The sequence below is a fragment of the Leguminivora glycinivorella genome, chromosome 7, assembly GCF_023078275.1.
Source record: "Leguminivora glycinivorella isolate SPB_JAAS2020 chromosome 7, LegGlyc_1.1, whole genome shotgun sequence".
Lineage (NCBI taxonomy): Eukaryota > Metazoa > Arthropoda > Insecta > Lepidoptera > Tortricidae > Leguminivora > Leguminivora glycinivorella.
The window spans coordinates 5,505,018-5,519,532 of record NC_062977.1 but is presented as its reverse complement, the minus strand read 5'-3'; the positions used below and the strand labels follow the sequence as shown (position 1 = coordinate 5,519,532).

General features: G+C 34.2%; 1 protein-coding gene and 1 long non-coding RNA gene across 2 annotated transcripts in view; one reads left to right on the top strand and one right to left on the bottom strand.

Moving 5' to 3' along the window:
• Positions 1–4,595, bottom strand: part of LOC125228303 (cerebellar degeneration-related protein 2-like) — a 126,145-nt gene extending 121,550 nt beyond the window's left edge. Inside the window, exon 1 of the mRNA XM_048132809.1 lies at positions 4,265–4,595. Within this exon, the coding sequence (XP_047988766.1) occupies positions 4,265–4,340 (76 nt within the window). The 5' untranslated portion in view covers positions 4,341–4,595. The remainder of the gene's footprint in view (positions 1–4,264) is intronic.
• Positions 4,596–12,463: 7,868 nt separating this feature from the next.
• LOC125228349 lies at positions 12,464–14,251 on the top strand. Its single transcript, XR_007177277.1, has 4 exons — positions 12,464–12,750; positions 13,131–13,389; positions 13,531–13,703; positions 14,056–14,251. It is a non-coding gene; the product is annotated as an uncharacterized LOC125228349 (long non-coding RNA).
• Positions 14,252–14,515: the final 264 nt, after the last annotated feature.

Here is a 14,515-nt window from a genome sequence, read left to right as displayed (position 1 = left end):
AAATTTTGCTTACCATTTTTGTTGCTGGTTCTCGGTGCACAAATTCCTCAGCCAGTTATCGTTCCGTATTTCTAATTTAACAATACACATATTTTTTCGTAACAATAAAACTTAAAATCGTATGCTATTTTTAATTGGATATACGATATGTCGATGACACTGGTTGTCAGCTTGTTGATCTTTTTAATTGTGGGTGGCCACTTGGCCAGTATACGTGCGTTGTTTGTAAAAAGGTTAAAATCTTTGGCGTTGTTTATGGAAACATTTTCATGCAAAGGGGATTGCCACATGGTACAAATACTATGGTTCTCGTTCAGATTTGAATATAGGGTCTGGTTAGCCTTGGTAACCCACGGCACGGTATCCGGATACGCCGTAGGCTTACTGGTATCAATGGTAACCATTGATTAATCAGTACACAATCGTAGATTGAGACATAATGTATGTAGCCATTTTGAAATGGAATCTTTAATAAGCTTGTAGTGATCTTAATTTATTCTGGTTAACTAACATTCGATTCTGGGATCTGATTAGGTAATAAAAAAATAATCAAGTACTTATATAATAAAGTAGGATAAACGTAAAGAAATATCTTTAATTACTTTTGTGATTACTAGATATCTAGAATGACTAGATATTGTGATATTTTATTATGTATGAAATAAATGTAATAGGTACTACAATACAGTGTAATAAACACGCTTGTCCGCTTTTATCAATTTTGGTACTACCTAAAAGTCGGACATAATTTAAAAATCATTAGGCGGGTAGGTATGTGCCTGGCGTAGCAGCGAATAGCTCAAATGTATTTATTTTAATTAGACTTGAATTAAAACATATACTACCTATAGTATACCTAGTTCTAGTAAAACTCTAATAAACCGCTTACCATCCTGACGACCTGTCTGCTCATGTGCCTCTTATCGCATAAAAAAAGTTTGATAGCATTTAGTCAGTGAGAGCTAAAGTTTGGGGCTTTCGCCTCTAAATTCGTTTTTATTTCTTTTAATGTACAGAACTAGTTACCTTGAATGAGTTATGCAGCTAACAAAGTGTTGATGGTACATTTTATGGCCAGACAAATTTACCGCGGAGATATTAATTAAAATCATAAATTCAACAAGTGCAAGCAATCGTTCCGGTGTAATTTATAGCCATAACGCCTTTTAAGAAAATAACTGTTATACATACCATATAATATGTATATTGTAATTAATTGTACACTCGTTGTTGCAAAATTATAAGAACAGTAGAGTATAATTTTATATGCTGTCATACAAATACAGACTGTTCAGGCCAAATCTTGGTTCAAGCTTAATTCGTAAATATGTACATTATGTAAAGTTTAAATTCCTCTTCGGGTAGGTATATAAAGTTTAACTGGATGAGTTTCCTCTTTGAGATGAATTCAGCTTTGTACTACCTACTTAAACTATTCTTTATATTGTACTCTGTGTTCTGAGAAAAATTATATCTGGTGCAGATTTTTTTACCTCTCATCCTAAACAGTTTACTTCTGCTTCTAGAAATAACTGTACTTATATAATATCTGTGTTTTGATTTATTAAAGATATTTAGATACAGGGGGGCGATTTTTGAGTCTCACTGTCACTAAAATACCGGTTGAAAACGGTGAATTGCCTATTATTTTCAGTGACAATTTTCTGAATTCGAACGCCGTGAGGCTCAAAAATCGGCCCCCAGATATCACTCGATCTAATATACTTTTCCCCTCACTAGCTCGGAAACACGTGTTTTGTCCTTCAATATCAGCGGGTAAAAACGCATTTTATCCACTAGTGGGTAAAGTAATTTGACCTTGAATAAAGTCAAATTAACTGCTTTAAAATTACTAAAAGTAGGTGAATCTAGTAATAAAGATGATTTACCACCTGTGGAACTGTTGGAAGCAGTGATAAACGCATTTTTCGCGTTGTAGTTTCCTCGCCACAGTGAGGGGAAAAGTTTTGTGTTACACTCGGGTGCAAATGTATTTTACTTCTCGTGTGTTAAAAAACTCGCAAGTTCAGGATTCTATTCTCGAACCACTCGCTTCGCTCGTGGTTCAACTATAGAATCCTTTCACTTGCTCGTTTTTCAATTCCACACTCGGCGTTAAAATACAACTTTGCCCCCTTGTATAACAAATAACTATATCTACACGAAGGCGGGCACATGCAGTTCATCTTTTGTATCGTGTAGCATTTGTCTTCAATTTATCTGGTGATCAAAAGCTATAAATAAGTGTTTTATAGCTTTTGATCACCAGATTAGCTTTTGATTACCTAAGTTATATTTCCTTTAATTACTGGGTTTTAGGCTCTCATTTATAATTTGTATTTATTTGATTATTAGTCAATATGTGGACCGATTGTCGAAGAAAATTCACGTAAATAATCGATCTAACTCATATTAATATTTATTAGTAAATACGTCTGTATTTTTGAATACACTCATTTGCCATTAAATATAACAAGTTATAAACGAATAGTAAGTATTTAAAAAATGCACATGCAATAAGTTTTTTGTAGTATTTTTAAGTTTTTTGCAAATAACAATCAATGCATGCGCAAATTACATTTTGGTCTTGTGTATGTTCAACGTTAATAGTTAGGTAGTCACTTAGCACCTGAAACGGATATCACAATTAGAAAAGAGAGAGTAAAAGTTTCAAAAGTGTCCCCTGCACATGTAAAATAAATAAAATATTATTATGTATTTTTATATAAAATTTTCTCGAATTTTATCTTTTACTTTTTGATTATTCTTAAAATATGCTAAATCAAAATGACAATGAGTTTGCTGACTACCCAAAAAATAAACAAGCGTTAATAAAATAACCTACTTATGTATTTTTCACTAAAGTTGATTCTATGATTTACATATATGACACAAAAAAGCGATACTTTCTGTAGTACGAGTAGGTACGAGTATGTACTTCCTAGATAATAAAGTCCTGTAAAAAAAATGTTATCGGTATAACTGCTAGACTGCTACATGTCCTTAACTATCCGGAACCGGAAAGCAAAATTACATCCTAATTTCGCATATGACCCAGTTGCACCCATTCTTGACAGTCGAGGTGTTGCATACCTAATCTACGCTAGTATTAGTAATAAATAGTTACAAATGTAAAGTAACTGTATGGCGGTGTGTCTTTACCTTTTTCGCTGAACCAATTCATATGAAATACAGTTGGAGCTCTGAGGAAATAGTAAGTTTTAAACTTTTTATCCAGAGGTCATCCCTTAAAAGTGGGGTGGAAATGGTGGAATTTACCATAGAAGTCATAAATGGAAAATCTTTTTCTATATATTACGCTCATAAAACGTCTGAGGAAGCAGTATTTCATAATATTTTCATGTTTACGCCGGTTGCTACCATGTTGTTACAATATCGTGCGTGGTAAGCACTTACGTATATGTTTCGTTTGACAGCTTATAATTGATAACTAATCAAATTGCGCCACTAATTATACCATTAGTGTCCGTCATTGGTGCCTACCGTGTTTAGTACGATTGTATCATATCATAGGTACATAATGCTATATGTAGACAACGGTAATAGTGATAAAGGAATGGCAATTAAAATCATAATTATCTGTTAAGATATAGATTGGTACGACCCTTATCTGATTATATAAAAACTTGTTATTTATTGTATGTATCTATATGTACATACCTATAGGTAACATATAAAATATTGAAGTAAAAATATGACATAATTTTTTTGGTATGTGAGGGTTAGTATATTAATGCACAAAAACAATTGAAAATGTCGGTAGGTATATTTTTCATGTTGCAGTATTATGCTTAACATTGGTGAGATAGAAGTTTGAGTGTTGGTTGTACAAAGTTAAAAAATCTTATATTATTATAACATACATTATATATGTTTCTGATAGTAAAATCTCTTTATTTACATGAACATATTTACATAATTATATAAGACACTAAGACTAAACTTAAAAGCTAGTTAATGTCTGAAATAGGCCCTTGAGGCATTGTACCAAGGATACTGGCGACATTTCCTCGCTGTATCGCAATGCTGATACATTGTGCGAGGAAGTCGCCAGTTCTTCGGTCCCCAGTTACTTCAACCAGACGCTTCTCGATTTCTTTATTATGTTTCTTTATATATTTCAGATATTTCTATATAAACTTTGTTTATCAGTCTGTCAAATATGGTAGGAAGAACTGGGCCTTGTTTTCTAGAATTCTAGATCCTGTCATATTACCGTCATGTTTATCTATCTTAGACTTACCTGACGTGGTCCAGCATTCAGGACACTCCTGGCAGAGCGACTCCCAGTCGAAGGAGAGGTCGTTGAAGCTGGCCATTGCTAACGGCTATACTTCCAGTCCACTCAGTAACATAATATTCAGCTTGCACTAACACTTGTTCTCACATCCAGTTGCAGTTCACAACCTGTCCCTAAGGTCAGCAGGTATTTGAAAATAATTAAATTACAACACTGGCTGTTTATAATATTAAAAAAAAATCGGTACTGGCTGGATACACACTGCGCTTAAGTTTATAGTTAAAAATAAAATAAAAGGAATCCGCGGCAATCTCGTGTGGGCGTTCGAATTTCGAATGTACGCGCACGCGCGCAAACGGCCAGCAGAGCACTGCGCGGCAACCGTGCGGGCGTCTCGGGATGCCGCTCGGAACCAGTTCCTGCGCTCAGAGTTCTTTCGATTTCAATGAACCGAACCGTTAAAACCTTTTTTTTCTTGTGTGTCGTCTTATCTATCTATCACGTAATACTGCATTGAGCTATACAATGGACAACAGTTGTGATTGTTAAGAATTGGAGCGGATTCGCGAATGGTTTGCAGGTTGCATTTGATAAGATCTTGTTTGTGCATTCCGAGCGTTTTAGCGGATGTTATCTCTGTTATACAAGGATATTGAATTTGACTAATTTGTATCTAATGTCCGGTGATCGTACAGGATGTGTATTTATTCCAAAAATGTTAAAGCACCAAGGAATCTTCTGTGTATCTACCTGAGTAGGTACTAGTCTCTAGCCTCATTATGTATTTTCAAGTGGATGGCGTGTCTTAACCCCTCCATAATAATATTTTGAATTTAGCACATAGGTCGTTAATTGACTATTAGTGTACTTAAGTATTATGTGGCAACAGTAAGCATTATATTATATTACGTATATTTGACTTCACATATAGTCATTATCGCCATACCGTGGAAATGTATAATAATGTAATTCGTGTTTGAATTTCAGAGCCTGTCGACTCTGACAAAGTGACATATCATCATGAGTTTTTAAAGGTCCGTTGTGAAATAATGGTACGTAAGATGGTAGCATTGAGAACACGCACGTGGGTAGGACCCCATTTCATTAAACAAAAGTAGCAGTGTCCTGATGCTAATGCGCTCTAAAAACCAAACTGTTTCAATAAACGTATTACGATGTCTAGGTATTTTAAATTTGGAATGCTATTATTTGGCATTTTAACAGGTTTTGTAATTCGAAGCACGTAGAACGGCCGTTAGGCCGTCCGCGTCCTTTGGCTTATGTAAGCCCACGCACATTTCAAGTGCAAACTTAGTATGTGTTCGGCGGCACTCAAAGGAGAAAGGACCTTAATGTACTTAATTTATACTTAAAATAATATTTAACAGGAAAACCGATATTTAATGATAAAATAGTATATTTTTAAGATACCGACCAAGTAATTTTAGCGACATAGGTAAAGTGGTTAGTGGGTAGGTATACGTACTCGTACATATATTTATGTCATATATTTCAAACTAATACATCGTTACATTCTAGAAGAGGCGTGCTCTCCAAAATGAGTAAGCATGTATGCATGCGTCAAAGATGTCTATTAGGTATACTAAGCATTAGGTATATTACTCGTACATTTGCAAGTACATACCTAAGTACTTAGTTCTGCCAAGGGAATTCTAATCATAAAAGTTAACACTTATGCGACCGTGAGCAAACAGCAACACATAATTGTACGTACAATAATAAATACCTGTTTGTAAATGTATGCTAAACAGGGCGAAGGGCTAAACTAAGTTTACAGTTTCCGAATATAAGAACGAAGAAAGTAGGCAAGTAGAGAGAAATTTCCATAACGATGGTATCTAAGTTCATGTCAGCCGTTTTGACTTTAACATTGTGTTTTGGAGCTTCATGCATTATTGAAAACGATACTAAATTATATAGTCATGTTTTTAATTTTTTTATGGTCAAGGCAGCAAACGAGCAGACGAGCCACCTGATGGGAAGCAGTCATCGCCGGTCGACTGCTGCTTGATGTCGTTCGACATTCTTGCTGGGGTGTGAGTGACCCTTTCCGCGCTGGTCGCTGTGAGGGCTGTATCGGGTCGCGCCCCATCCTTGTGGGGTGGTCTTACGTCGACGTTTTGGGGACGACTGGGCCTTCTGGGCCGGTCGCCGCCCATGGACATAAGCAACATCAGGGGGGCCATTTATGCATCGCCAACCTTTGAGGACCCTAAATACCGGCTTTTGAAGAACTATTATGAACTTTTCTCTCTCGTAGGTATAGTATTCAAAATTTGTTCAGGAATGTGTGTTAACATTTTTGTATAAATCGTTTTTGAAGTCTTCAACATTACGTAAACATTTCCCTGATGTTTCAAAGCAAAAGGCTGCTTTTTTCGCATTTCTACTTCTTTTCACCCCATTTTACTTTGTTGCGCTGTAATTTGATCACGACAAAACTTACGTTGTGATGAAACAGAATCCACTTAATTGTATTATTCCGGCTTGGATAACAGCAATCCGTCATTAGACTCGAAAGTAATGCACAATTTAATTATTAAGAAAGTTTCATCCGGCAAGACTGAAGCAATGATTGCTATTGAATGCGCGGGCGCGGGTATCTCTACAACCAGTCTAAAGTCTGGCCAGAAATATATGACTATTGTCAGGAGGGCGCTGTTATTCTGATGTATGGGGTGACAGTCCAGTTTAGTATGAAGAAAATAGTTCTTATAAAATTCCGCAACATGGCGCGTAGTCATATATTCCTGGGGGGTTACCATGACGTGCTAAAGCCGTTCAGTTTAGGTTGAGAGAGAGAGGGACGGAGCTATGTAACTGCTATAGCTGTGTCCCTTTCTCTCAACCTAAACTGAACGTCTTTAGTACGTCATGGTAACCCCCCTGGTCAGGCTTTACTGACTTCAACATCATAACTATTCGAGCCGCGGAATACCGTCGTCGTGTCGTCAATATTTGCTTCTGGAATCTCTGGATTGTAACGCTGAAAAATATATACTAGATAATAAGGTGCAATGGGCCCAGAAGAAAACTCTTTACCTACTTCGTCTTGCACCTTACAAGATGGATGAGTTTATGGTGGACAGAGGAGACCCGATGATCCCATGACGCCCTCGCGAACGGCACAGAGGGCGAAACGCCGGAGTGGGGTTTAGTGGGTAAACCTCTTTCCCTCCCTCTCGACAAGAAAGGGGGCCGAAGGAGGGAGTCCCACACACTCCCCCTTCAAGGCCTTCCCGCGGCTGGGGGGACGGTGCGTAAACGCACCCCCCACTCCGACAAAAAAAAAAAGGAATCAACAAGACCAAAAATAGAAAGGAACAATAGTTCGTGATGGTTAAGATATTAGACGTCATCTTTTTGGGCTTCAGCTGTTGCTATACTTAGTCTCTCTGATCGGATCTCTGATTTTGTTTGTATCGCTGTGATTTCTTTTATACCGGTCCGTTGGACCCGTTCTCGGTAAGAGATTGTAACAGCACTCAAGCTCATGTAATTTTAGCACAATTGCAGGTAAATGCTGGAAGCGGTCACGCAAGCTTTTGATTAATGAATTATAGATACCTACTCTTGTTTGAAAGGTCGCGACTTTCGACCCTTGATACATTTGAAGTGATGCACCATACAATGAGATAAATGTAAACGTAATCTTTTGTACGCGTACACAGAAAAAAATGGTTTTTTGAAACAAGAACCAGATGTGTTTCACCTAATATTTCTTGATCTCAAATATATATATCTTGAAATAAGATAATCTCACTAACGTTTCAAAAATTTAAAATTCTTCATATTCAAGACCGAAAATCTTGGATGAAAGCAAATATTATTTGAGTCAAAATTTATATCTCAAATCAAAACTAATTTATTTCTCACCTTAAGAATGATTAAGCAGATTTGATTTAAGAATTAATTCTTGTGCCAATATAGAGTCAAACTTAGCTCAAGATTACATTCAAATCTCAAATGAACAACTGAAAAGTATTCAAGCAAGTAATATGTTACTTGATAGGAGATATTATTTAGTTCACCCAAGAATTATTGAAATATTCAGCCAAGAATGTAGACATTCTAAAAGCAAGTAATATATTTCTTGGTAAAAGATTTTACTAGTTTCATTCAAGATCTAGTTATATTTACAATCAAGAATTTACAAAATCTTAAAGCAAGTAATATATTTCTTGGTAAAAGATATTACTAGTTTCATTCAAGATCTAGTTAAATTTACAATCAAGAATTTAAAAAATCTTAAAGCAAGTAATATATTTCTCGGTAAAAGATATTACTAGTTTCATTCAAGATTCTGTTAAATTAACAATCAAGAATTAAGACAATCTAAAAGCAAGTAATATATTTCTTGGTAAAAGATATTACTAGTTTCATTCAAGATCCAGTTAAATTTACAATCAAGAATTTAAAAAATCTTAAAGCAAGTAATATATTTCTCGGTAAAAGATATTACTAGTTTCATTCAAGATTCGGTTAAATTAACAATCGAGAATTAAGACAATCTAAAAGCAAGTAATATATTTCTCGGTAGAAGATATTACTAGTTTCATTCAAGATTCAGTTAAATTAATAACCAAGAATTAAGACAATCTAAAAGAAAGTAATATATTTCTCGGTATTAAAAGATATTACTAATTTCATTCAAGATTCAATTAAATTAACAAACAAGAATTTAGACATTCTAAAAGCAAGTAATATATTTCTCGGTAGAAGATATTACTAGTTTTATTCAAGATTCACTTAAATTAACAATCAAGAATTAAGACAATCTCAAAACAAATAATATACTTCTCGGTAAAAGATATTACTAGTTTTATTCAAGATTCAGTTAAATTAACAATCAAGAATTTAGACATTTTAAAAGGAAATAATAAATTTCTCGGTGGAAGATATTACTAGTTCAATCAAGATTCGGCTAAATTAACAATCAAGAATCAGAAATCCTAAAAGCAAGTACCTAATATATTTCTCAGTAGAAGATATTACTAGTTTCACTCAAGATTCAGTTAAATTAACAATGAAGAATGTAATAATATATAATATGACTAAGGACTACAAATACTACTATAGACAACAACACCCACACTACAATATTACTATATAATAGACTATAAATTTGTATGATAAGAAGCAAGCAAAGCATTTGTCACGGGTTTTAGTAATGTTTGCTGGAAAAATAATTAGTAGGTACTGAAAAGTATCGAAGTAGCAGGAATTCCCGGTACGACGCAGGTACCGGAAATTTTAGTCTGGTACTGAAGATTGTACCGGCACCGCAATCTATATACCTAAATATTGGCTTATATGCGTTGTACAAACCATAGCGAGGATTAAATACTTCGTCTGTTTGCATGTAATTGTATTGTATACCTATATATACTTACCTATGTTACAGAAAAAATCGTTTTTGTCTCAAGACAGTCGAAATATTTGAATCTTAAATCAAGACCTTCGAAAGCAAAAGCATTATTGCTCCAAGATATTATTTCTTGCTAGTTCTTGCAACAAAATTTACAAATCTTGTCTCAAGAAGTTGCATTTTTTGCTATGAGCAGTGTTGCTGTATTCATTTTTTACCCTATAATCTTGGAGAATGGTTTAGCGAACAATCTTCACACAATCTACCACGCTTTTGATATGTTTTTGAAATAATTGTAAAAGGCATAAAAAAATAAACCGTTTCATAAAACAACAACGGCATAGAGCTACTTAGCGTGTTGCTACTTAGTTTTGCATAGGTACTTATACATTTCGAAAATTCCTTTAGTGTTTATCAAAATAATGAAATACGCATTATTTTGAAGTTTGATTAAAATCATGCACCAGTTACTTTTAGAAGTTTTTTTTATTATTGTTTAATAGGAGGCAAACGACATGTAAATAAAAAAAAATGTTTATTTCTTAGTATGTATAGACAGTCAAGCAAAAAGTGAGAATAAAAAATGGCGGCAAATTTGAAAACTGTATGGGCGCGGGTTTTTTACTCTCACGATTTGCTTGATCGTCTATAATTTATTGTATTTTTCGCATAATTTAAAACATACAGTTTTAAAAATAACCATACAACGAACAACTGACATTTAGATATAAAAAAGTTAAGCCTTAACGCGTGGCATTTTAAGTGTAGGTATGTACCTACCAAGTTAGACACGTTACAAACCATACAAGTGCAATTACATAGATTACATACTGATTATCTATCATGAAGTTACGTATGTTTACTCATAAAACGTACTATTTCTAAATTAAACGTTTTTGGAATTTGCTTACAGGTAAAAAAATGTCGTTTTTTTATAGAAATGTCGATCATTTGTCGTACCTGCACTTTATTACTTAAGAAGAAAAATATTTTTTTCAATGATCTTTGCCTTCCTTAAAAATAGGCCCCCTCCAGAAGTAACTGGTGCATGATTTTATACTTTTGACAAGTAGGAAAATAAAGCCCAATAGGTTAGAAGGCGGGATCGCCCAAGATTTTCTTGAAATAAGGTACCTATTTTATGGTTGCATATAAAACAAAAACAGATTTTATTATATTTTGCCTCAAATACGCATTATTTTGAAAAATACTACATGACAACTTTTATTTCTTACATAATTTGCCGTCGGGTAGCATTTTTAAAAATAGTTTATCCAAAAAACACCGAATGTTCCCCGTTTCGATCCACTGTGCGACGTATCGCGCCATGCAATAGCATTAAGACGGAAAAAGACTAAACTTCGGGCCTCTTTCCCATGTGACAGCTTGGCAAAAAGGAGTAGAAATTGAACTATTTTTTTTTATCATGGCTACACTTACTGTTTTCATAGAAAAGAGACGTCAAAGTGATTCAATAGTTGCCATATGCAAGACGTTTTACATAGACAGTGGCGCCCCTATTATTTTCTACTCTTTTTTGCCAGACTGTATATAGACGGTCAAGCAAATCGTGAGAACAAAATTCAAATTTTCTATGGGACGACAATGTATGAGCACATTATTCAAATTTGCCGCCATTTTTTACTCTCATGCTTTGCTTAACCATCTATAGTTACATTATCTAGGTTGGACTTGTGATTACTGATGTATTTATTGGGTAAAAAAAAACTGGTACTGGCAACATTCTTAAGTTGTCATCCAACAAACCAAGCTAACGGTCGAATGTGATCTGCTCGTGTACTGTTTTTCTTTTCGCACGTTTTTTTGCGTCGTTGTCATTGCTGTGAAAGTGTTATGGTGGTAAAATTAACTTGGTGATCGCAATCGCAAGTATACCTACTAAAATAATGGAAGAAGACACAGAAAACAAATTGGTATCCTGGGATGTGCCGTCAGTAGATCAGCCGTCGAGAACTTCAAAAGTAAGTTGTGTATTTTCTAGAATATCGCTGGCAGATCAAAAGGTATGGCAGATAAAATAGTTTCTCTTACCTTTAAAGCGTAAAGTAAGCATTTTTGTTTTACCAAGATACATGTTAAATGTTAGGTTAAACAAAATTACCTAAGTACATCATTTACATTTTTACTCATTTGCTAGATATATTTGTATGTTACTAAACTATTAAGAACTTAAGTATTATCTTATCAAAACGAGACAATGGGCATTTTGACACGTGGATGTAAATAAAACAAGTTATATTAATACTCGAAGTCCCATTTTGTTCAAATAATGTGTGAAAATCATGAAATTTTAAATCGAAATAACGAAAGCTTCTTAATCATTTATTTTGCAACTGCCATACATCTCCGGGGTCGATCAAGATGTTCATTTGTCTTCTGAAGTTTTTAAATTTCAAATATATTTTGTCACCATGTCGCAGTGGAAAACTTTGATTCAGTCTGTCTCCGACCGCAAGACTTAATGATATTGTGGTTTTGTGCTATTTTTAGTTATTACAGATATTTATTCGTTTTTGATCCACCTATTTCGTTCATTTCCCATTTCAATATACATAGGAGAGTTCCGCGATAGCTATCAAATATGCTTCAATATAAGATATTCATCATTGATATCCAATTATTTAAGTTATTTTTTTTTACAGAAAATGATATAAGCAAGGAACAGTTCAAATATTTGGTTTTAAATGATACTTGAAAGAGCTTTGCAAACACATTGGGCACCGAATTAAACTAAAAAGTGAACTACAAGATTACTTAGACTCAGTTACTGATACTGAAACTGCATATTCAATGAAGATTTAATGGTTATTAAAGCGAAAACAAACTGTATAGAAGTGATGCAAGTTGATCAAGATCAGTCAGTTATTCTGACAGACATTACTTTGGATTTGGATTCCTACTTAAGTGTACCAAGTAGGCTTTCACTGCCATAATTTGAATTGAAGAGTATCCGCCAATGTACTCCACAAGTAAATAGTGTTCTAAATTATTATCAAAAATACAAACAATTGAACTCGCAAAAAAGAAGCATCATTGTTGATGTTTTGGTGAAATATCACTACACATTTATTGTTAACAAGTAAGTACTTAGCTAATGGATTATAGGAGACCAGACAGCAGTAGTTTCAGGCTTGGTACAGTCACCTGCAATAATGTCTTACACAACGAAGGCCTCAAAAATATCTTACACACTCTTACAATGTCTCATAAGGTATTAGTGGCAGATATTTTTGCAGCCTTTATTGCGTAAGATATTATTACAGGTTACAGGTGACTGTACTTGCATGTCAATCCAGATGGATTGACGACTAGTGCGAGTTAGATATTCTTTCACAAGGGAGCAAAATTATGCATTTACGTCAAGGGTAGTTGTGATGGTTTTCTGTCTGGTTTCTATAATAAAATTAGTATAATATACTTAAATATGAATGAAGATTATTCAAAATATTTTTTCCTCAGCAACATCAAACCAGAAGAATTCAATTTGCTAGCTGCAAAAATTGTTTCACTTTTCCCAACTGAAAGTATATATACCTACTATATGAAAGCTGTGCCAACATGCAAATCTGCTTCAAGAAAATATGTGCCCGCTAAAGGCAAATTAGTGGACAAGGTTCGAAATCTCCTGTACATATCAGGAGAAAAGTGCAGGGGCTTAAACCCACTTGCTCTAATAGGGATTCGGATACAGATGTAGAGTCTGTGGAAAATAATCAAGGTAAAATCCATACTTATATTTGTACCTACTAATAATATAAATGCAAAAGTAACTCTGTCTGTCTGTTGTCTTTTTTCCTTTTGATTTTCACAAAGTAGGTATACCGAAGTTTCGATAAATTTTTTATTTGTTTTATTTCAGGGACTGCTTCAAATGACGACGCTATTTGGCTGAAATATAACAATGAGCTATGAGACCAAGTTTGTGAAAGGTGGAATAACACCTTTGAATTAAGACACAAACAAAAATTTGAAACTGTACATGATTTTCTTGAAACCTGGGCCATTTGAAAAGACAGCAAAGTAGATACTCTGGTAAGACATTCCTCAAAATAACTAGCTACCTCAATTCTATTTATATATGTATACAATTTATATTACAGATAAATTCCATACATATATAAATAGAATTGATTTTAGCATAAGATTTTTATTACTGGCCATGTTATACTAAAATGAATTCTGTGACCTATGAACAAAGCTTATTTCATAGGTCACAGAATTCATTACACCAAAAATGATTTTGGTGTAACGTGGCCAGTTACTACACTAAATACATTAAAAATAAACGCCATATTTCCTTTAGAACACTTCTCTTAATCAAAGCGTCTTATATTTATTTTAGTAGCTATACTTGCGATCGCAATCACCAATTTATTTTTCACAGCAATGACAACGACGCCAAAAAACGAGCGAAAAGAAAAAGAGCACACAAGCAGATCACATTCAGCCATTAGCATTTAGTTTGTTGGATGACTACTTGAAAATGTTCAAATTCAAATGGGATTCAAGTTCAACCCAGGACCTTGTACTTCATAGGCAGAGTCACTACCCACGAAGAAAGATACAGAGGCCGTTAAAACGTAATTAATTACAATGCATTCATAATTGATCATTTTATGAAAATATGTGTGAGTCTAATGACTCATATCATTTTTTTTTAATTTCAGACAAATTAATTCCGGTGCGGATTTACCTGCTATATTTTTTAATACCACCCAAAGGCCGAAAATCTAGGAAAGTCAAGTTCTCAACCACTGAATCAATCCAGGGCTTATTAGTTCAGATAGATGTAAGTATTCTATGCATCCAATCCAAATTTAAGGGTTTTATTCTATTTATTTTAT